General features: G+C 41.2%; 1 protein-coding gene across 1 annotated transcript in view; it reads right to left on the bottom strand.

Annotated features, from left to right (window-relative positions):
• Positions 1-2656: 2656 nt before the first annotated feature.
• The window catches only part of CIB4 (calcium and integrin binding family member 4), an 83512-nt gene continuing 63701 nt past the window's right edge, over positions 2657-22467 (bottom strand). The window contains exons 4-7 of the mRNA XM_027850328.1: positions 11348-11489; positions 7664-7773; positions 5668-5756; positions 2657-2788 (exon numbers count right to left, since the gene is read on the bottom strand). Of these exons, the coding sequence (XP_027706129.1) occupies positions 2758-2788; positions 5668-5756; positions 7664-7773; positions 11348-11489 (372 nt within the window). The 3' untranslated portion in view covers positions 2657-2757. The remainder of the gene's footprint in view (positions 2789-5667; positions 5757-7663; positions 7774-11347; positions 11490-22467) is intronic.

Raw genomic sequence — 22467 nt, 5'->3', positions numbered from 1 at the left:
ATATATTGTAGTATTCTGTTTTCTGATCCACCCTGCTATCTGCTATCTGTTATGATTAATAACTGTCTATTTCCCTCCATCTTATTTTCCTCCTCTCTGTTCCTCTCTCCTTTCACCCTTTCTCTCCTTACCAGTGTTTTGCTTCTGCCTACCACCTCCCCCAATCTGCCCTCCCTTCTGTTAGTCCTTCCCCCCTTTACTTAATCTCCTCCTCTCCTACTTCCCTGTAGAGTAAGATAGATTTCTATATCCAACTGATTGTGTATATTATTCCCTCTTTGAGCCAACACTGATGACAGAAAGGTTCAAGTAATGGCTGTCACCTGCCGTCCCATCTTTCTCTCCACTGTTACAGGTCTTTCATGCATCTTCATGTGAAATAATTTATACCATTCTACCTTTGCCTTCCTTCTGCACCCAGTGTACTCTTCTTTCTCATCCCTTAATTTTTTTATGTAATTCCCTCAAATTCATCTTATACCTGTACTCTCTGTCTATGTATATTCCTTCTAGCTGTACTATTAGTGGTACAATTTTTAAGAATTACAAGTATCATCTTCCCATATAGGAATGTAAACAGTTCAGCTCCACTGAACCTCTTATGTTTTCTTTTCCATTTTTAACTTTTTAGGCTTCTCTTGGGTCTTGAATATTGGAGATCAAATTTTTTGTTCAGTTCTGATTTTCTCCTTATGAAAGATTGAAATTCTTCTATTTCATTGAATGATCATTTTCCCTTGAAATAGTGTGCTTAATTTCACTAGGTGGGTGATTCTTCATTGTAGTCCTAGCTCCTTTGCCTTCCAGAATATCATGTTCTATGATCTCCAATCTTTAATGTTGCAGCTGCTAAGTCCTGTGTAATCCTGATTCTGGTTCCCCAATATCTGAATTGTTTCTTTCTGGCCACTTGCCATACTTTTTTCCCTTGACCTAATAGTTCTGTCATTTGGCTATAGTGTTCCTTGGAGTTTTTATTTTGGGATTTCTTTCCTGAGGTGATTGGTGGATTCTTTCAATGCCAGTTTTGCTCTCTGATTCCAGGATATCAGGGCAGTTTTCCTTGATAATTTCTTGGAAAATGCTGTCCAGGTCTCCCTTTTGATTATGGCTTTCAGATAGTCCAATGATTCTGACATTCTCTCTCCTGGATTTATTTTTCAGGTCAATTGTTTTTCCAATGAGGTATTTTATATTTTCTTCTATTTTTTCATTCTTTTGAATTTGTTTCATTGGTTCTTGATGTCTCATAGAGTCATTAGCTTCCACTTGCCCAATTCTAACTTTTAAGGAGCTGTTTTGCTCAGTTAGCTTTTGTACTTTCTTTTCCATTTGGCCAATTGCACTTTTTAAGGAGTTGTTTTCTGCAGTGGATTTTTGTATCTCCTTTTCCATTTGGCCAGTTGTACTTTTTATGCAGTTGTTTTCTTTTTCCAAGCTGTTGACTATTTTTTCATAATTTCCTTGCATCACTCTCATTTCTTTTCCCAATTTTTCTTCCACATCTCTTATATGATTTTTAAACTTGTTTTTGAGCTCTTTCATGAGTTATTTCTGGGCCTGAGACCACTTTCCATTTTTCTTTGTGGTTTTGCCAATAGGTGTTTTGCCGTTGTTGTCCTCTCCTGAGTTTGTGTCTTGTTCTTCCCTGTCACCAAAATAACTTTCTATGGTCAGATTCTTTTTTTTTTCACATCTTTTTTGGCCTTTTCCCTTTCTTTTAAATTTGAGCTCTGCTCCTGGGGTAGGAGGAGCACTGTGTTAGGTTCCTTATGCCAGGGGCTATAGGCCCTGGCTTTTTACCTGGTGCTACACTGGCATTGCCCTGAGATACATGGGGGACCCTTGTATCTGGTGCTGCACTGAGGGAGTGGAGTGAGGTGGAGTGGCTGGTGCTGCTGAAGGCTATAGGGATCTGGCAGCTTACCTGGTGCTGGGTGGTATCTGATGTGTACTGAGGCTGGTGGGGTGTTTCTGTGTTTCCCTGGGGGCTACACTGAAGCATGTGGTGGTCTGGCCACTGGAGGTTACCTGTATGCCCAGGGTTACACTGAAGTACATGGTGGTTCTCAGAGCTGGAATCTGCCCTGTTCCCCTGGCTATGCTGAGGCATGTGGGGGGGTCCTGGTATTGACGTTTGCCTGCTCCACTGCACTAGGGTGCAGGATCTACTGCTGGCTTGCTGAGGTAGGGCTTGCTGCTGGCTTGCTGGAACCTAATGAAATATTTTTTCTATTGGATTTGAATGTCTCCACATCAACAAGAACTCATCTGTGACTTAAATTAATAGGCTCTGAAACAGCCTATTAGAGCTGGTTATACCTAAGAGGGATGCTGCATATAGCTTAACATTTCTTCTTATTGAACATTCCACTAGGTCAAGGCCAGTTCTCAAATTATCATCTTGTAAAATGTCCTCCCAAGCATTGGCAACCTTACCATAGTCTGCAAACATGATGGACAGTGTGGCCAAGAGAGATGCTGCATATGACTTAACTGAGTCTACTCATTCTGTTCAACCATTTTTTAATATCCCAATATGGTCACTGACTAGGTTCAAGGAACACTGAGCCAGAAGGGTAAGGAAAATACATGCCTATGGCTTTATTCTCTTAAATGAAGCAGAGATACACATGTAACCACATCCCTCCCTTAACATCCAGAGATTAGAGGGAAATGAACAGGATTCTAGAGGTCTCCCCTGTGGCAGCCAGAAGACCATTTGGTTAAGTTGTTCTTAGCCAGGCAGCTTCACTGTCAGAGGTCCCAGGAATTAATCCGAAAGGAACTAGAAGAAGAACAGAATATTCAGGAGGTGCTAGATGCTGTAGGAAATTCTGCTTGTTCTAATGGGGTTGGTCTGATAGAGTATCTATGGTTTCTAACTCTCTCTGATCATGTTGGATCCCTCTGGATACCCCAACTTCTTTTCAAAGGATTGTAGTCATCACTGATAAACATAACCCTTCCCTTCATTTTACTGATGAGGAAACTGAGGCCCAGAAAGATGAAGTGATTTGCTCAAAGTCACAAGCTCATTAATAGTCAATCAGTCAGTCAGTTGCTCACCAAACATTTATTAAGCACTTACTATATGCCAGGTCCTATGCTAAGCACCAGGGAGATCACTTAATGAAAAAGTATAGAGGAAACAATATAACCCAGGATAGAACTTGTAGGGGTGTGACATGAATGAAGAACCGTCAAAGGATATTGAAAAGGAGCATTTAAAAGGATAAAAGGAAACCACAAAAACTTAGTATCTAGGGGAAGGTCATCAACAATGTCAAATGCAGTAGAGGGACAAACCAAAAAGGATAAAAACTGAGAAAAGGCCATTAGATTTGGCAATTAGGGTATCACTGGTCACTTTGGAAAGGGAAGAGATCAGAAGTCACATTGCACAGAGTTTAGAATAAAGTAAGAGTCTAGAAAATGGAGGCACTTTGTGTGAATGGCTTTCTCAAGAAGTTTAGCTGAGAAGGGGAGAGGAGTTATAGGACAAGAGCTACCAGGGATAGTAGGATAAAGTGAGGATTTTTTTTTAAGAATAGAGGAGACACTAGTGTGTTTATAGGTAGAAGGAAAGGAGTTAGTAGATGGGGAAATATTGATGATAGGAAATAAAGTGGGTATGATAGTAGGAGTGAACTGCTGGAGAAGATGGGGGTGATGAGATCAAGGGTACATGTTGGGAGGAAGGTGCTCCTGTCAAGGAGAAAGCCCACCTCTTCTTCTAAGATGGGAGTGAAGGAACAGAGAGTGGGCAAAGAGGTCTGAGTGATGTGACATGAGGAAGAGGGGAGAAGAGGTGCTTTCAACAAAGGGCCCCAGTTTTGTTTTTTCCGTGAAGCATCAAGGTCCTCACCTGATAGGGTAGGGAAAGCGAGTGCTATGGGAGGGTTAAGGAAAGACAAGAAGGTTTGGAACAACTGCAATGGAGAGTGAAATAGTTAATGGCAGGGCTAGGATTCAAACTCAAGTCCTTAGTCTCTATTTCTAGGGCTCTTTCCGCTACACCAGGCTGCCAGTAGGACAAATACACCCCTGGATCCCAGGATGTTTGAACAGAGAGGGACTTTTCTGATAAAGTATGACCTTTCCCATTTTACAAATGAGGAAAGTAAGGCCCAGAGAAGTTATATTATTTGCTCAGGGTCACAGAGCTAGAAAGTTAGGCCGTTTTCCCCATTGTTTCTTCTATCTTTCTAGGCTCAGCTGGGACCTAAAAACTCAGGAGTCAACACGGTGCAATGGAAAGAAAGCTGGATATGGAATCAAAGGACCCGGGGCCAAATCATGACTCTTCCACTTATTTACCTGTGTGACCCTGGGCAAGTCATTTAAGTGATCAGGGCCTCAATTCGCCCCTCTGTAAAGGGAGTTGAACCACATAGCCCTAAATCTATCATCCTATGAGTTCTAATTCCTGCTCTGTCTCTACATTATAACTTCTGTCTCTATAATCTCATATGAGGCCTTGATATCTCCACTCCACCCTGGCACAGGCCCTCATTACCTCATGCCTTACTATTGTCATAGTCTTCTAATTGGTCTCCCTGCCCCAAGTCTCACCCCTTTCCAGTCCATTATCTATTCAGCTACCAAAGTGATTTTCCTAAAGCTTGGGTCTGACCATCATCACTCCCCCCAGTCAATAAACTCCATGAGCTCTCTAGTACCTGCCGGATCAAATATAAAATCCTGTTTGGCTCTTAAAGCCCTTCAAAATCAGTTTTCTTCCTACCTTTCCAATTATCTTACATTTTATCTGCCTCTATATACTCCATGATGCAGCCACATTGAGCTTCTAACTGTTCCTTGAACATAATATTCCATATTCTGACTCTGGGCCTTTCTCTGATGGCTCTTTTACTTGGGTTGTTATCCCTCTTTACCTCCAACTCCTACCTTCTCAGGCTTCCTGCAAGACTCAACTCAAACTCCACTGCTTCCTCCTACTACTAGTGCATTCTCCTTGAGATTGCCTTCCATTCACACCATATCTCTTGTATGGACACTTTTTTGCATATTGTTTCTTTCATTAAAATGTGAGCTCCTTGAGGGCAGAGAGTGTGTATGAAGACCTTTTTTCGTATCCCCTAGCACAGGTGCCAGCACATAGTGAGCGCTTATCGATAGACCAAGTGACCTTCTCTGCATCCTATTGGATGGAGGTGGATGAGCTGATCTCATGGGATGGTAGTAAGGGATAAAAATGAAGGAGAAGGGCCTAGTGGGACAAGGACCAGATGAGAAACTGGACAGATGCATTAACTGTGTTCCATGATCTCTGCTTGGACTGACTACATGTGTTCCATTAGCAGAACAAAGTGGAGTTCATCTTGAGGGGTCCAATTTCCATTCTCCTCCAATCAAGGATTTTCTATTTACTTACACTCTCCTTCTATACCTTTATAAGTTGCCTAATTCAATATTTTTTTTAATCCCGGGAAAAAGGATCAGTCTTTGTGATGCTCATAGAATCTATTCAACAATCGAAAGACTAAGTACCGTCCTCGAAAGACTTAGGTAGCTCTTTTTCTTGGCCAAAGAGAGACTAGAGGTGCCTGACTTTCTGCTTTGTAACCTCCCCTCTTCTCTTCCCCTCTCTTTTCTCTGTCCCCTTCCCCTCTTTTATAGCTGCTGCTGGGGAAAGTTCCTTACTTCATGAAATCTGGGGACTTGGACATGGCATGTTCAAACTCTGAGAAAGACAGCATGCGGTCATTGTCCATGTCTGATTCTCCCAATATCTGCAATGGAGAAAGTAGAAATGAGGAGTCCAAGAGATAGAACAAACAATAAGAAAGAGAAAGGGTAAGGGGAAAGGCATTGAGGTATCCCCTGGCTTGGGCCCTTTGCTCAGGAATTCCCCAGGGTCATCCAGTAAGCCATCTGCTAGGTAACCCTGACCTTTTCCCCCTCACCTTGAGTGTGAGTTTTGGCAACCTCATGCTGTTTACAACAGCCAAGCTAGGCTAGAGGCCCCAGGGAGCCTTACCTGATAGTCCCTAGAAGGCACAATGCCATTTGGAGGTGGGAGAAGTAGGTTAGATTTAATTGTGTTTTTTTTTTAAGTAAGCAACATTACAAAGTCTTGAGCTCTCTATTCTTATGCCCTCCAAAGATTTGGTGTTGTCTGGTTCTTGTGCCAGCTTCTCTGGCTGGGAGGGCTCCTGGATGGCTTCATGCAGAAGGCTCGGGGTCAGGGCATACCTGTACTCTTTCCCCATGCACGTTTCCCTACATTAACTCTTCTTCATGACCCCACACACAGAGGCACACAGTCTCTGCCATGGAACTGGGTTTTGCCTTTGGTAGGTGGGGGAAGGATATGACAGCTATAGAGTCGTAACTAGCAATTTCCATCCATAGGACAATAAACACAAATGCAATTGTGTTTTTAATTCCAAGGAGTGGGATGGGGGGAAAGGGAACAGCAGCATAGACTCCAAGCTGTTTCCAAGGAGGGAGAAAAGAAATAGGAAAGGAGATTTCATTTGGTGTATGGTCAACTGGGGACAAGGGGAGGAGGAAGTGCACTCCACTCCACCTGGTAGTAGGTGCTTAATCAAGGCTACTTGCTTGACTGGACGCTTCCTATTTAAAAAAAAAAAAGTATTCTTGCTAACTAGGGGCTTAGTTCAGTTGTTTCTATCCAGTTGCTGAAGGGAATATAAATGCTTCCAGCATACACTACATTTCAGTACCTTGGGGGAAAGCCTTAATTACCCTGCTCTAGTTACAGCTTTGATTTCTTTTCATAAAATTGACAGGGAAGATAGTAAACTAGAGCCCAAGAGAAATGGAGTCATGGAACACTCAAGTCCAGTGTGAATGGGACCTCCTTCCTCTCAGGAAAGGGGGAAATGCCCCTGAATCCAGCAGTGGGATTGTTATCATTAAATGCTGGGCTACCATTTATGTGTCAAAGGCCTGGCCAAGTCTTCACTCAAGGCCCTGAAATATTCTAGAGGCAAGATGAGCTAGCCCTAAAGCTACAGTGGAAAGAGCACTGGTTCTGGAGTCAGAGGCCCTAGGTTCAAATCCTACACACAACCCTCATCACCTTGGGCAAGTCACTTAACTTCCCTGGGCCTCAGTTTCCTCATCTATAAAACGAGGGGTTTGGGCTAGATGGCCTATGAAATCTGTTCCAGCTCTAGACCTGTGATCCTATGATTTCTCTTGGCCATCCCTCAGCATAGTCCAGTTGAGAACCCTAAAACTAAAAATAGCAAAGACTTACTGTGTGGCCTTGAGTTAAAACTTGGAACATTTCCATGACCCTTCAGGGAACTTCCCCCCCTCCCTGAACTCCTCAAAAAAGGGCAAGGCAGTGAATGAGAACAAGAAAATGGCCCTAGAGAATGTAGCTTACCTAGCTATGATACCCAATTACTTAGACCAAGGCCCCATGTTTGATCCCCACGTAAAGTCAGCCTTTTGCAAATACATGTGCTTGGCCATCATAAGAGGGAGTTTGGATGGTACAGAGCAATCTCTCTCTCTTGCTTTCCTTATTTGAGGGACTTGGTGAAGGGAATCGGTGAAGGTTACACTTGCCACACCTCTCCTAAGTCCTGTGGGCCCCGCCAGTGGTGACAGGAAGGTCAGATTTCACCCTTCCTCCCTTGACCCCCCCCAATCAGGTACATACATGTTTAGTCAGATTATTTAGCAACTCGTCACCCACATTGGTAGTGTTTAGCAACCGCTGGATGATGCATTTGAGGTCATCCTCATCAATGAAGCCATTCTCATTAATATCTGCTGAGAAGAGGCAATTCTTAAATGTAATGAAGAAGTTGAAAGGGATGGGTAGGGGGAGAATATCCTCTTTACCTCACACCATTAAAGGCCAGTTACACCAGCTTAGGCAGCTAGGTGATGTAGTGGTTAGCACTCCAGGCCTAGAGTCAGGAAGACTCATCTCCCTGAGTTCAAATCTGGCCTCAGACACTTACTATATGGGTGACCCTGGGCAAGTCACCTTACCCTGTTGGCCTCAGTTTTCTCATCTATAAAATGATCTGGAGGAGGAAACGGCAAACCACTCCAGTATCTTTGCCAAGAAACCCCCAAATGGGGTCATGACGAGTTGTACGTGACTAAAAACCGACTGAACAACACCGGCAAGATAAATATAAAGTAGTTGATGGGGAGGATACTAACCACTGAAAGGGAATTGAATAAGAAATGGCACCTGAGCTGAGTCTTCAAGGGAGCTGAGGAGGCCAAGAGGTAGAGGTGAGTTTGAGGCCCAAGCACACCAAGATGGGAGGGAGAAGGTCATGTATGGGGAAAAGCAAATTGGCTAGTCTGCCTAGCACCTCCAATGTTTAAAGAGGATAACTAGCCTTGAATAAGCCTTAAAAGATAGACTGGAGCCAGGCTATGGAGGGCTTTAGGAACCAAACAGAGGAGTTCGTGTTTTATCCTAGAGACAACAGGAAACCACTGTAGTTTTCTGAGTCAGGAAGAGATACAAAGAAAACCAAAACTGACTTAGAAAGAAGCCAATTCCTATCAAAGGGATGGTCTGGGCACTGACCAATGACTTATCAACAACCTTGTGAGATAGGTAAGAAGATAAAGTCTGGACCTTTGATTATATGGAATACCCAGATAAAAAAACTCTATCATAAATGCAGATCAGTGCATACTCTGCAACATAGAATTTTAGAGAGTGGGCAGGAACACTGAGAAGTTAAGTTACTTGCCCAGGGGTATACTGCCAGTTGGTGTCAAATGTGGCACTTGAATCCCACCTCCCCCCACTTCCTCCCATCCCCTCTTCCTGATTCCCAGGTTAGTTCTCTACCCATGACACCAAGCTGCCTCTTTTGTAGATAATACAAATATTATTATTATTCCCATTTTAAAGATGAGGAAATGGTGGCCCCTCCAAATGAAGTGATGTACTCAGGGTCACATGGCTAATAAGTGTCAGGGCTTGGATTTGAACCCAGGTCCCCAGTGTTTTTTTCCACTATACTATGCTAAAGAAGAAGGAAAAGAAGAAAGAAAAGGACATTCATGAGGGATTCATTCTTATGATGTACACCAACCAGATGTTTTCTATTTCTATTGAGACCAGACTATGAAGAAAAACAGGAGAAAAGTATCAGTTGTTTGAGAGATTGATTCGGGGGCAATCTAGGACCATGAACAACCCAGGAGTTCCAGGAGAAGCATCATATTCAACTTGATGGTTTCTGAAAGATGGCACTTGGACTGACTTAATCCAGCATCTACAAAAGGGTGCAGTCTGGTTCTTGATCCTTTCCTAAAAGATCCAAAGCAATCTGCCAATCATACACAGAGTGGTAGGAACCAGTTCTAGGACTAACCTTCCTTACCTATGGTAACTAGAATGACATGGCAGCATCTCCTCCTACCAGCAATCATGCCCCGCTTAGCTTCCAGTCCTGTTCCTCACGTCCAGACTTCCAAACCATGCTGTCTAATCCTGGAACCCCCCTCAATACCTGGGCCTCCTCACCTGGAACATCCAACCACCCCTGTTAGGAAGTTTTTTTTTTCCTTATCTACACCTACCAGGGAGTGATCAGTTTTCTCCTTCTAGACCTGCAAGAATGTATAAGCTTGCTTCACAGCTCCCAGGAAAAGTTATTTTATAGTCCTTTTCTTCTAAGTTAGTGGAGGGTTGCCCTTGCAGATAAAAAGCTGACCTCAAAATCAGCAAGTCCTTGTTCTTCCTGGGACTAATTGAGTGACTCTGAGCAAGTCACTTATTGTCTTCCTCCTTGCTGTTCCTTTTACAAGACACTTCGTCTCCCAATTTTAAGCATTTTCCTTTCTTTATTTTAATTTTTTTTTAATTTTTTGCTTAGGCAATTGGGGTTAAGTGACTTGCTCAGGGTCACACAGCTAGTAAGTATTAAGTGTCTGAAGTCACATTTGAACTCAGGTCCTCCTGACTCCAAGGCTGGAGCTCTATCCACTGCTCCACCTAGCTGCCCCAATTTTAAGCATTTTCATTGGCTGTCCCCCCATAACTGAAACTCCCTCCCTCCTCATCTTCATCTCTTGACTTCCTTAAAATCTCAACTAAAATCCTACCTTCTGTAAGAAGCCTTTTTACATTAGTGCCTCCCCCTCTAAGATTATCACCAATTTATCTTGTTTATACATAGCTGTTTGCATGTTGTCTCTTCCATTAGACTGAGTTCCTTGAGTGCAGGTACTATTTTTTGCCTTTCTTTGTATCCCCAGGACTTAGCACAGAGCCTGGCAAATAGTAGGAGTTTAACACGGCTTGTTGACTAACTGCCCCAGACTTCTTGCTCTCTTAGATGTTTATAATTTACAGGAGAGGCAGAGATCTGCATCTGTGGTATTACCAAACACCGTGAAATCACAGGTTCCAACCCTTCCCCTATTCTACCCCCTGCCTCTCAGATCATAAGGTGGACGTTTCCTAATCAGTATCCACTTTTCTTTTTATTTTCAAGGTGAAATTTTCATATGGTGTCATTATGCTAAGGTAAGTGTAAGGAATTATTGTCAGAAGAAAAAAAATTACCTACTAGGAAATATATTTCCTCTTGGAATTTGTTGGGTGTTTCTTGCCTTATTTTGTTAAAAAACACCTTAGTCAGTTTTGCCCTTTATTGGATTCAGGCAGTGAACTGCAGACCCCATTTTCCCCATTGGTTGCCCTACCCTTCCTTGGTGAGCTTCTCCTTTCTGACTTGACCTTTTTCCCACAAGTACAGATTTGGGTCTCTTTTCAGCATCTTATTAAAGAAACTCTGAGGCACCCTGTTCCTCCCCTGACTCCAGTCACCTCCTCCACAAACAATTGGCCGTCCTCACTAGAGACCAAGTAACCCTTCCTCATCACCACTTCTTGTCCAGTTTTGGAACCACAAAACGTGATCAAATCAACTCTGTCCTTTTTTCTGGATAGGAGGTGTCCATCTATTCCCCTATGGCCAGGGATGCACTGGTAAATGTTTTATACTGGGATCTCCAAAAAAAATGTATACACCATACACTTTTAAGTTTAACATGAATTATGATCATTTTCTCCATCACTTTCTGAAGTCTAGACAATCAACAAAACAAATCAAGCTCTGACTTGTAGCGTTTGCTGATTTCCGAGGTATAAGTGCTCACAAAAATTTAACAATCACCTTTATCAAGGAACCAGTTCAAGCTAGCTGCAGCACATTCCTAACTGAAACTGTGGGGATAAGATTGTTCAGGAAAGGAAGCATAGAGAAGCAAGAGGAGAGAAGCACGAGATCATCCCGTCAACCCCCAAAGTCTTATTTATTTTTATTCTCTGAGTACTGTGACCCTCAACGTATCTTACCATAGATGCGGAAGGCATACTCAATCTTCAAGCTGGGGCAGGCCTGGGCACTAAATACAGAAGCCATTCCCAAAACATCTTCAAATGAGAAGACATCATCATGGGAGAACACTCTGCAGATTCTGTCTCTGAAGGGATTGACCTGCTGAGCAAGGAGGAAGAAGGTTATGTCCACTGTCCGCAGTCTAGTGTTCACTGCCTGTGTTCATGGTCTGAGCTTCCTGAAGAGTAAGTTTAGCTGATAGCTTTGACTTCTTATTTGTACATAATTGTTCGCTTGTTTACGTCCCCATTAAACTGTGAGCTCCTCAAGAGTGGGGACTGGTTTTATGTCATAGCCATTTCCAGATTAATCCACAACACACACACACACACACACACACACACACACACACACACACACACACACACACAGCATTGAACCTCCTTTTATAATAAAGATAAACAGTTGAGCAAAAAACAACAGATACAGTAACTCTAGCAACATATATGATATTCTATCCCTGTAGTATCCCACCTTCCTCTTGAGGTTAAGGCCACATGTTTCATTATTTGTTCTTCAGCATCAGGATTTGTTCTAAGAACCACTCAGAGTTTGCCTTCTTATTACTCTTCTTTCATTTACATTATTGCTATTTGTTCACTTGGTCCTGCTTACTTCATTCTACATCAATTCATCTTCATATTCATAATTTCTTATTGTACAATATTTTATATAATAATATAATAATATGTCACATAATAATAATAGGGGATAATAATAGCACCAATAGCTTGCCAAGTTATGAGTATCAGATGAGATAATATTTGTAAAGTGCCTGGCACAGTGCTTGGTATGTAGTAGGAACTTAATGAATGCTTATTTCCCCAGTTTCCAATATATAATATAATATATAATTCTATATTATAATAAAATTATCTATATAATATAGAATTCTATATATGTAATTATATTAAATATCTATAATTCTATATTATACATGATTATATTCTATATATAGAATATATATAATAACATAATCAAATAATGCAATGTATATGTATTCTATATTACGTATAGAATGCATAACATAATTCTATTTTTAAATTTTTTTTTATTTTTAACATGTGTTTTTAAAACTTTGGGTTACAAATTTTCTCCCTTCCTCCCTCCTCACCCACCCTCATTGAAAAGGCAAGCATCTCAATACAGGTTATAGATGTGTAGTCATGCAAAACACTTCCATAGTAGTCATGTTGTGAAAAACTAAGTATATTTCCCTTCATCCTATCCTATCCCCCATTTATTCTATTCTCTCTTTTGACCCTGTCCCTCCTCAGAAGTGTTTGCTTCTGATTATCCCCCCCAATCTGCCCTCCCCTCTGTCAACCCCCTGCTCTCTTGTCCCCTTCCCCCCTTATTTTCCTGTAAGGGAAAATAGATTTCCATACCCCATTGTGTATGTTATTCCCTCCTTAAGCCAAATCCTATGAGAATAGGATTCACTCATTCCCTCCCACCTTCCCCCATTTTCCCTCCACTGTAAAAGCCTTTTCTTGACTGTTTCATGTAAGATAATTTACCCCATTCTACTTCTCCCTTTCTCCTTCTCCCAGTATAATCCTCTCTCACCCCTTAATTTTATTTTCCAGATATCACCCCTTCATCTTCATATCACCCTGTGCCCTCTATCTATCTATCTATCTATCTATCTATCTATCTATCTATCTATCTATCTATACATACATACATATAATGTTTTCCCTCCCACTCAACACTAACAAAGGACTCATGAGTTACAAATATCATCTTTCCCTGCAGTAATGTAAACAGTTCAACCTTAAAAAGTCTCTTATGATTTCTCTTTTCTGTTTACCTCTTCCATGTTTCACTTGAGTCTTGTATTTGAAAGTCATATTTTATATTCAGCTCTGGTCTTTTCCTCAGGAGTGTTTGAAAGTCCCCTATTTCATTGAATAACCATTTTTTACCCTGAAGGATTATACTCAGTTTTGCTGGGTAGGTGATTCTTGGTTGTAATCCTATCTCCTTTGCCCTCCGGAATATCATACTCCATGCCTTCTGGTCCCTTAATGTAGAAGCTCATAACATAATTCTAATGTATTCTATTTTACATAGAATTATATTATACATAATTCCATATAACATACAGACTTACATTATGTATAATATAATTACAAGTATAATATAATAGTTCAATGATTCTCAGAGCTTGTTCAATGATTCTCAGAGCATTGAGTCAATGATAACTATAAATATTTTTGTATTTATGTTACTTTTCCCTCTGTTCTTGACCTCCTTGAGACATATACCCAATAGTGATATCATTGTGTCAAAAAGTATGAACCGTTGAGTGCTTTTCTAGTATAATTCCAAATTATATTCTAGAAAGGTTGTACCAAATCATAGTTCCACTAATAATGCATTAGTGTATTTCCCTTTCCACAGTCCCTCCAACAATTGGTGTTTTTTTGTTTGGTTTTGGTCATCTGATGGATATGAGGTAAAATCTCAGTTGCTTAAATTTGCATCTCTTATTGTTAGTGATTTGGAGCAGTTTTTATAGAATCACTGATAGCTTATATTTCTTCTTTAGCAAACTACCTATTCATATCCTTTGGCAATTTATCTATTAAGGACTGGCTCTTGTTCTCATATATTTGTACTTCAGATATCAGACTTTTGTCACAAATATTTGTTGTGAAGACTTTCCCTTTTCAGTCAAGAGCTTCTCTTCTTATTTTAGCTACACTGATTTTGTTTGAGCAAAAATCTTTTAATTTTATGTAATCAAAATATTCAATTTCATCTTTTATGATCACCCCTCTAACTTGTTTGAGAGTTCTTCCCTTAGCCATAGTTATGAAAGGTATGTCCTTTCATTCTTCCTTTATTGTCTTGATGACACATCCTTTTATATTTAAATTGCATATCCATTTAGAGATTATTGCAATATTAAAGATTATTGTATTTCTGCCAAACTGGTTTCTACTTTTCCCAGTATTTCTGTTGAATAGAGAATCCTTGTCCTGGTGGTTTGTGTTCTTGGGCTTATCAAAGACTAGATTACTATATCTGATTGCTTTGTGAGTTTTGCTTTTCTAGTCTGCTTCACTAATCAGAGTTTCTATTTTTTAACCAATAGCAAATGGTTTTGATGATCACTGCTTTATGCTATAATTTAAGATGCAGTAATAAAGGGCTCCCTTTATTCCTAACATTTTTCTTTATATCCATTGAGAATCTTGATCTTTCTTTTCCTCTCAATGAATTTTCTTATTATTTTTTCTAGTTCTACAAAGTAATTATATGATAGTTTGATTGACATGGCATTAATTTTATGAATTAATCACCCACAAGCATTTATTAAGCATCTCTCCTATGTGTCAGTCACTGTACTAGGCACTGGGGATACAGAGACATAAGAGAGGTAGTCCCAGCCTTATAAGCACTTATGTTCTATTTTTTGTTTATTTGTTTGATTTTGCTTTAAATAGTATTTTATTTTTTCCCACAATTACATATCAAGAAAATTTTTAGCATACTTGTGTTCTATTAAAGGAAGGAAGAGAATGCAAGATATTCACAAATGTTTAGAAATACACATGGTGGGAAAGGGAGCTAATCAGGACATCCCTACCATCAAACACAGGAGTCTAGTGTTTGATAAGGCCAAGAACACAACCTACCAGGACAAGGACTCCCTATTCAACAAGAACTACTAGGATACTTAGAAACCAGTTTGGTAGAATTAAGTTTAGATCAACATCTTACTTACACCATCTACTTATTACAGTAATCTCTGATGCAGCTTAATAAGGGATTATACAACTTGAATATAAGAGAACATGTCACAAAAACAATTAAAGGAGAATGGAAGGAAGAATCTTCCACAACTATCACTAAGGAGAGATTTCTCAAACAAGGCATAGAGGTAATCCTAGAATGCTGTGATTCCATAAAATGGAAAGACTTTTGCACAAATGGAATCAATTCAATTAAGATGCAAAGAGTCCAGCTGATGACCTCAGACAAGGAGAAGGTAACAGAGACAACAAGATGTTAATACATTAAAAGTTTAAAGAAATACTTCTACTTATCCCTTTATAAAGTGTGAAAGAGTGATCATGGCAAGAACGAAGAGGAGAGGGCTATGAGAGACATGGTGGCAATAGGATACCGAAGACTTGGCACTGGGTCAGATCCGGAGGAAGGAAAGGAGAGTGAAGAATGGAGGAGGACTCTGATATTGCAAACGTGAAGAAGGGAAGTTAGGAAGACAGGTGGGTTAGCAGACTTGTAGATCCTAATACAAAGATATCTTGCAAGCATTCCTTAGACTTGATGACTGGACTATGTCTGTGGAAGAGTATAATGTATTAAAATGGAACTAGATATTTAAGGGGAATCAGAGGGGATGAATGGCATTGTAGATTGGGAAAATACTCACCTGAGGAAATCCAGGAACCAGAAAGGGGAAGCATGGTAAAGAACGTTAGGGCAAAGATCAACAGAGGCAGAAAGAAAAACAATGTTGTTATCAAAATGTGTTGTAGACCACCGGCACAGAAAGGGGAAAGAGATGAAGAGTTTGGGAAACAGATCATAATTCTGGCCTGAGAACCTTCTATAGTGAGGATAGGGAGATAAGCCAGACCTAGGATTTCACTGGCAGAAGGCACTCTCAGATAAGGTCAGCACCTTCTCTGCAACTTACAGTGTTAGCGAGTTGCCTAGAGCATTGATAAATTAAGTGATTCACCCAGAGTAACACAGACAGTGTGTGTCTCAGCACATCAGAGGTAAAACTTGAATCCAGGGCTTCCTGGCTTCAAAATTGGTTTCTATCTTCTTACACCACACTGCCTCTCTTAATGGTGATAGGTGACTTCAATTACCTCAACATTTGCTGGAGCACTTTCTCTGACCAGTGCAGAACAGCTAATAACTTCCTGATTTATTAATGGTAATTTCCTTTTTAAGAGCTGGAGGAATCAATGAAGGGAATGTCTATTGTGAATGTGATTCTCATGAGCTTGGTGAAGCTAACAGGACTATTGGTCTCTGGTTTTGCTTTATGTTTCTGCCTTTATTACGCACATCTACCAAAAACATTTTGACCAGCATCAAACTCTCCCTAGAGCAACAAAGACCTAGTTGCTAGAGTAAAAACAACTATTCCATCTTAAAATTTATGATAAGTAAGGAAAGGAAAGTCAGCCATCATCTGACATGCAGGTTAGACTTTTGGGGAGCAGATTTCAAACGTTTCAGAGAAAGGATAGGTAGAGTCCCAAATTCTGTAGAGGAACTCAGCCCAGGAAGGATGGGAAGCTCTCAGAAATGACATTCTGAAGGCACAAATAGAAACCATTCTGATGAGGAAGAAAGAGGTAATTGTTTAGAGACCAATCTGCCTGCACAAAGAACTAACCAACCAAGGACAGGTAATGCAAAATGAATACAAATGTTTGGGGTGGCACAGTCATTTAAGAGTAGCATTAGGAGGACTGAAACTCAGAATGAACTGAGATTGGCACAGAAAAGTAAAAACAACAAAATGGGAATTTTAAAAAGCCATATTGTGAAGGAGGAAAGGAAAATCAAAGAAGGGAAAAGACTCTTGCATGGACCACGGAGAGAAGGTTGAGCTGCACAGCCCTTGTTTGTTTCTATATTCTATGCCAAGGAAAATGATCTTTGGGCTGGAAAAGATAGAACAAAAGAGAGTAAGAGGAAGCTGATATTTATAAGACAAATGAGGAGATTGTAAGAGAGTACCAGGCTGCCCTTGACAAGTTGAAATACCTAGAACTGAGCTACATCTTTGGGTCCTTAAAGAACTGGTGGATAGAACTGCTAAGCCAATAATACTTGAAAGACTATGGAAAATGGCAGGTGTTATATACCATTCATTGAAAGAGGGAAGAGAATGGAGTCTGAAAACAAAAGGCTAGAGACTGGTATCTGGAAAAAAATTGAGGCCAAATTATTAAAGTGTGGTGGTGAATGTTTAGAAAAGGAAGTATTTGGTGATCACGGAGAACCACTCTGGCTTCATCAAGAAGAGCCAGACTAATCTCAATTCCTTTCTGCACAAGGTTATTAGACTGGTAGACCTAAGAAGTGCTGTGTAGTTTAACTAGATTGTAGCAAAGCATTTTAAAGTCTCTTATGCTATTCTTATGGAAATGGTGGGGACATAAGGAATGTAGGATAGGACAGTTACTTGGATTTGGACTAGTTAAGTAGACAAGCCCAAAGAATTGTCATTAATCGTTCTAAGTCAGTTTAGGCAGAGGTCTGCAGTGGAGCATACCACAGAGCTGTGCCTAACCCAATGTTATTTAACATTTGGTCCGTGACATGGATAAAGATACAACAACAGGACTGTCAGATTTGCAGATGACACAGAACTGGAAAGTATAGCTAACACATTGGATGACTGAATCCAAAAAGAGCTTGACAAACTAGAAAGTTGAATCAAATCTAACAAGATGGATTCTAATAATCTAATAACATTTGGGGGGGCAGCTAAGTGGCTGATAGAGTGCCTGGAAGACTCATCTCCCTGAGTTCAAATCCAGACTCAGACACTGACTAGCAGTGTAGCCCTGGGCAAGTCACTTAACCCTATTTACCTCAATTTCCTCATCTGTAAAAAGAATTGGAGAAGAAAATCCATATAGGTGGAGATAATGGAACTAAATGTAGAAGAGGCTTAAGTGCTCAGAGAACTCAATCTCTTTGTTTTATAGATGAAGAAACTGAAACCTAGGAAGATCAAATGACTTGCCTAAAGCTACAACACAAATTGTGTCAGAGGCAGGATTTGAACCCATATCATCTGACTCTAAGGTATCCAGGTGACACAGTGGATAGAGCTCCAGGACTGGGGTCAGGAAAACCTGCGTTCAAATCCAGACTCAGACACTTACTAGCTGTCTGACCCTGGACAAATCACTTAACCCTGTTTGCCTCAGTTTCCTCATCTATAAAACGAGCTGGAGAAGGAACTGGCAATTACCTTCACCAAGAAAACCCCAGAAGGGATCACAAAGAATTGCACACAACTGAAAAACAACTGAGTGACAAAACATCTGACTCTAGAGCCAGTGATTTGTCCACAACCACACTGCCTCCCTAGGGAATTATACAAATAACCCATTCAAGTAACCTACAGTAGAAATATTGGCAAAGTTTTTCTGTCGATGATAGCAACCTCTCCCAAAAAGGAATCAAGTCCCTGAAAGGAGCCAATTCCAGCTTTTCAAAGAGAAATCCCTTCATCCTCGCAGCCTACAAGGCTGAGATAGTTTGAGCATAGGTCAACACTGCCAGAAGGTGGCAGTGTAGGACTGAAATCTCCAACCACTTAGTTCTTCCAGAAACAAGATTTCATACAGAATTAAAAAATAAACTGGGCAGCACACAGTCTTAGGGTACTGAAAATTACTGCCCTTGGCCATATGCCTTTGGCCTTACGCTGATGTTAGGTGACGGCCACACTTTAGAGGGATTAACTGGTGCACTAGAAAGAGCCCTGGGTTTGAATCTTGGCTTAGAACAGAGCTGATAAACAATTGGCCAACGACACTCCTCGATGAGGCCAGAGTCAGAATAAAATGTAATGGGAAAATATTTAACAAAATAAATAAAAATACACTAGAACATAGATAACATTGATACGTGGTTTTCTAATCAATATGCCCCCACGGGGATTGTTGAATATGGTTTAGTGGCCCCATTTCTATTTGACTTGGCCACCATGGACTTGGATGATTACAGTTAAGTCATGCTCAACATCCCCAATTCACAGAAGAGGGGGCTGACTTTCACAGAGTCCATTTGTCAGTGCCAGAGTAGGAAAGGGGTTCAAACCCAGGCTTCAAATACAGTTCCCTCTGTTCTCTCCACTACAGTATGCTTTTACTTCATCCTACTGATTTCCTTATTTGTGAAATGAGGGGTTCTCAACCCCAGGTCTGTGACCTTGGATGGGGGAAAAAACTGCATGTTTATTTCAACCTAATTGGTTTCTTTTGCAATCTTATGGATTTTATTTATGCATTTAAAAACATGATTTTGAGAAGAGGTCTGCAGGCTTCACCAGGCAGTCTGAAGGGCCTATGACACACAAAAATGTTAAGAACCCCTAAACTAGAGGATTTTTAAGGTCCCTTCCATTTCTAGGTGCTGGAGTTGGGGCTTTAAAAAACCTGAGGGCATATATACAAACTACCCCTAACATCGCCCAGATTGTCCCCAAGCAAAGAAGGTGACAGAAGAAGCAGGACCATTGCTCTACTTCTTTTCGTAATAACTCCTCCCCTTCCAACAGTCGTTCTGTGCTCATTTTAAACTGCTTTTCCCTATTTGAAAATAAGTAACTGGGAGGAAGGGAAGGGGACTGGGTTAGAAAAGAAGGTTATGGCTTGATCCTGATCTAGGCCCTGAAACTCCTAGGATGGCATAAGAAAAATGACCTGGAAGTTAGGAGACCTGGGTTCTAACTCCAGGTCTGCCACAACCTCTCTGTATGACTTGAGACATCTGATTTCTCTGGGACTCAGCTCCCTGGAGCCTTGAGAATAAGGACATCAGACTTGGTGATCTCGGGGGCCCCTTCCATCTCCAGCATTCTATTAGTCTATGATTCTAAATCCCCTAGGGAAGCTTCTATGCAAGCCTTCATACGTCCTTCCCAGGGCAGAGAGGGCCCTGAAATTTTAATCAAAAGAAATCAAATCCGTTTAAGTTAATGCACTATCTCTCTTGGCTAAGCCCCCAGAGGAGTCCTTCCTGCCAACTGTTTATAAAAAATAGACAGACTATGTATTTTAAATGTTCAACCTTCCTGGAGTCTAAAAACAGAAAGGCTACACTGGAACTGTCTCCTACGTGACAGATGGGCTGGCAGGGACCATCTAAGGATGTGTCCTGCCTGGAGGCCTTCCGAGGCGTCTCTAATGGAACAAAGAGTGGAGGAAAGCAGTAAAAATGCTAAATATTATTAAACAGCCAGGAATAATGAGGCCCAGAACCTGGCTTAGAATCACACACAAAAACATCTTTTCTAGACTCCAGGCTAAAGAAAAAAACTTCTCAGAAGCCCTGATATTTCACTATGGAATAGTCATAGGATTTAGAAGTAGATGGCACCTTAGGGGTCATTTATTCCAACTCCTTTATTTTACAGATATGGAAACTGAGGCCCACAGAGATTGAGTGACTTGCCCTAGGTCCTCAGAGTAGTGGCAATGGGATCTGAGCCCTGGGTCTCTGACTTAAAATCCATGATGCCTCAAAAAGATTCAAGAAGCATCGATAGTTGGAACTCATATTTGCTGGTTTATAAACTCCAACTGCTGATCTATGAAGGCCCTTTCCTCTAGGCCATCATGGCAGCATCTTATTCTTGGATCGTATGGGATTCATTCATCCCATCATGTGGAAGAGGGATGGTACTTGTTCTGATTGGCCTCAGGGCATAGAACTAGGAGCAGTGAGTAGCAGTCCAAAGGGTCAAATTTAGGCTCAATTTCAAAAAACTTCCTAACAACTGAAGCTTTCTTTAAGTGGAATGGCTTACCTTTGAAGGTTTGGAGACCCTCCTCCATGCAGATGGAAAGCAGAGGTTGGGTGTCCATTTGCTTCCTCCACTAAAACTACCTTATATTTATTTTGTTTTATATCTTGTGTATGTATTAGGACGTCTTCTGTCTCAATTCTTATCTAGCCCTTAGTCACTGAGTGGGCATTGCCTCAGACAAATCGAGACCTAGGGAAAGACCTTAATTTAGAAAGACCAAGGTCATCCGCTGCATCCTGGGCCATCTTGACTTATATCTTGTCAATGGACTTGATGACCCTGGAGACAAAGTGAGGCTGACAACTTAATGCAACTCTACCTCACTTAAATCCATTTCACATGCAAATCAAGACATTACCCTCATGATGTCATCAGTCCTGGAGAACAACAATTGTGTGTGTGTGTGTGTGTGTGTGTCTGTCCTCTGATAGAATGCAGACTCCTTGAGAGCAGAGACTGCTTCCTTTTTGTCTTTGTATCTCCAGTGCCTGGAATAGTACCTGGCACATAGTAGGTACTCAGTGAATTCTTGTTCATTGGTAGTGATTGGGCTAAGAAGTTTGGACTTTCTTTGATGGACAAAGGAAGCCATTGAAATTTTCCAAGCAGGTGAATGCTAAGTTCAGATGTGTGTATTAGGAAGATAAATCTTGTGGCGGTGTGCAGTTTAGTTTGGAAGGAAAGAGGAAGTAGAGAAAGGAAAAACTGTTAGGAGTCTATTACTTCTCTCTAGTTGAAAAGTAAGGAAAATGTAAAAAAGGGTGGTGGCAGTGGGGATAATTGACAGTCTTCAAGAAGAATTGGAAACTGATGGGATAGGGGGTGGGGAAATCAAGGGAGAGGCAACTGTCAAAGATGAATGAAATTAAGAGCTTGGGCTTTCAACTTAGGTGGCTTTTCCTGTCCATAGGAATCTGGTGTTCCTCCCTTTCCCTCCCTCCCCTCCAGTTTTTCTAGGCACTGGTGAAACTAGAAACTTGGAACTCCCATGTCAAAATGTTACTCATAACCAGCATGGAACTAGGCCCCTCACCCTGCCTTGCCTCTTTGATGAACTGGCTGCGTGCCGACCTTCTGCCGGCCGCACGCCAGTACCCTCTCCTCCTATAAGGAGCACGCTACCAGAGTCATACTCACTTCCAAGTCTTCGGTCCTCAACCGGATAAACACACAGAGACGAGCCATCGGGAGGCGCCAACACCAGAGCTTTATTCAGAGGCCATCACAGCAAGCCATCATAGCAAGCCCAAGCAGCAAGGCCAGAGCAACAGAACAGGAGCCAGGAGAGAGCACGTGATCTGACCACGCTTGTTCCTAAATACCTACCTAGCCCCTCCTCCCCAGCCCGCTTACTAGCCAATGATTGTAGGGTCAGATACCGGAAGGGGCTGTCTGAGTTTAGCACACCAAGGGAGAGGAAGTGACGTAGGAGGCTAGGACCGGATACAGGGAGAAGGCATCTGGGATTAGCGCATAGACAGAGTACGTGACCTAGGAAGTCAGACTCAGAATACTGGGAGGAGGGGA

The sequence above is a fragment of the Vombatus ursinus genome, unplaced genomic scaffold, assembly GCF_900497805.2.
Source record: "Vombatus ursinus unplaced genomic scaffold, bare-nosed wombat genome assembly UNPS02009062.1, whole genome shotgun sequence".
NCBI classification, from domain to species: domain Eukaryota; kingdom Metazoa; phylum Chordata; class Mammalia; order Diprotodontia; family Vombatidae; genus Vombatus; species Vombatus ursinus.
The sequence above is the reverse complement of the archived record's forward strand: the minus strand, read 5'-3'. Positions and strand labels throughout refer to the sequence as shown.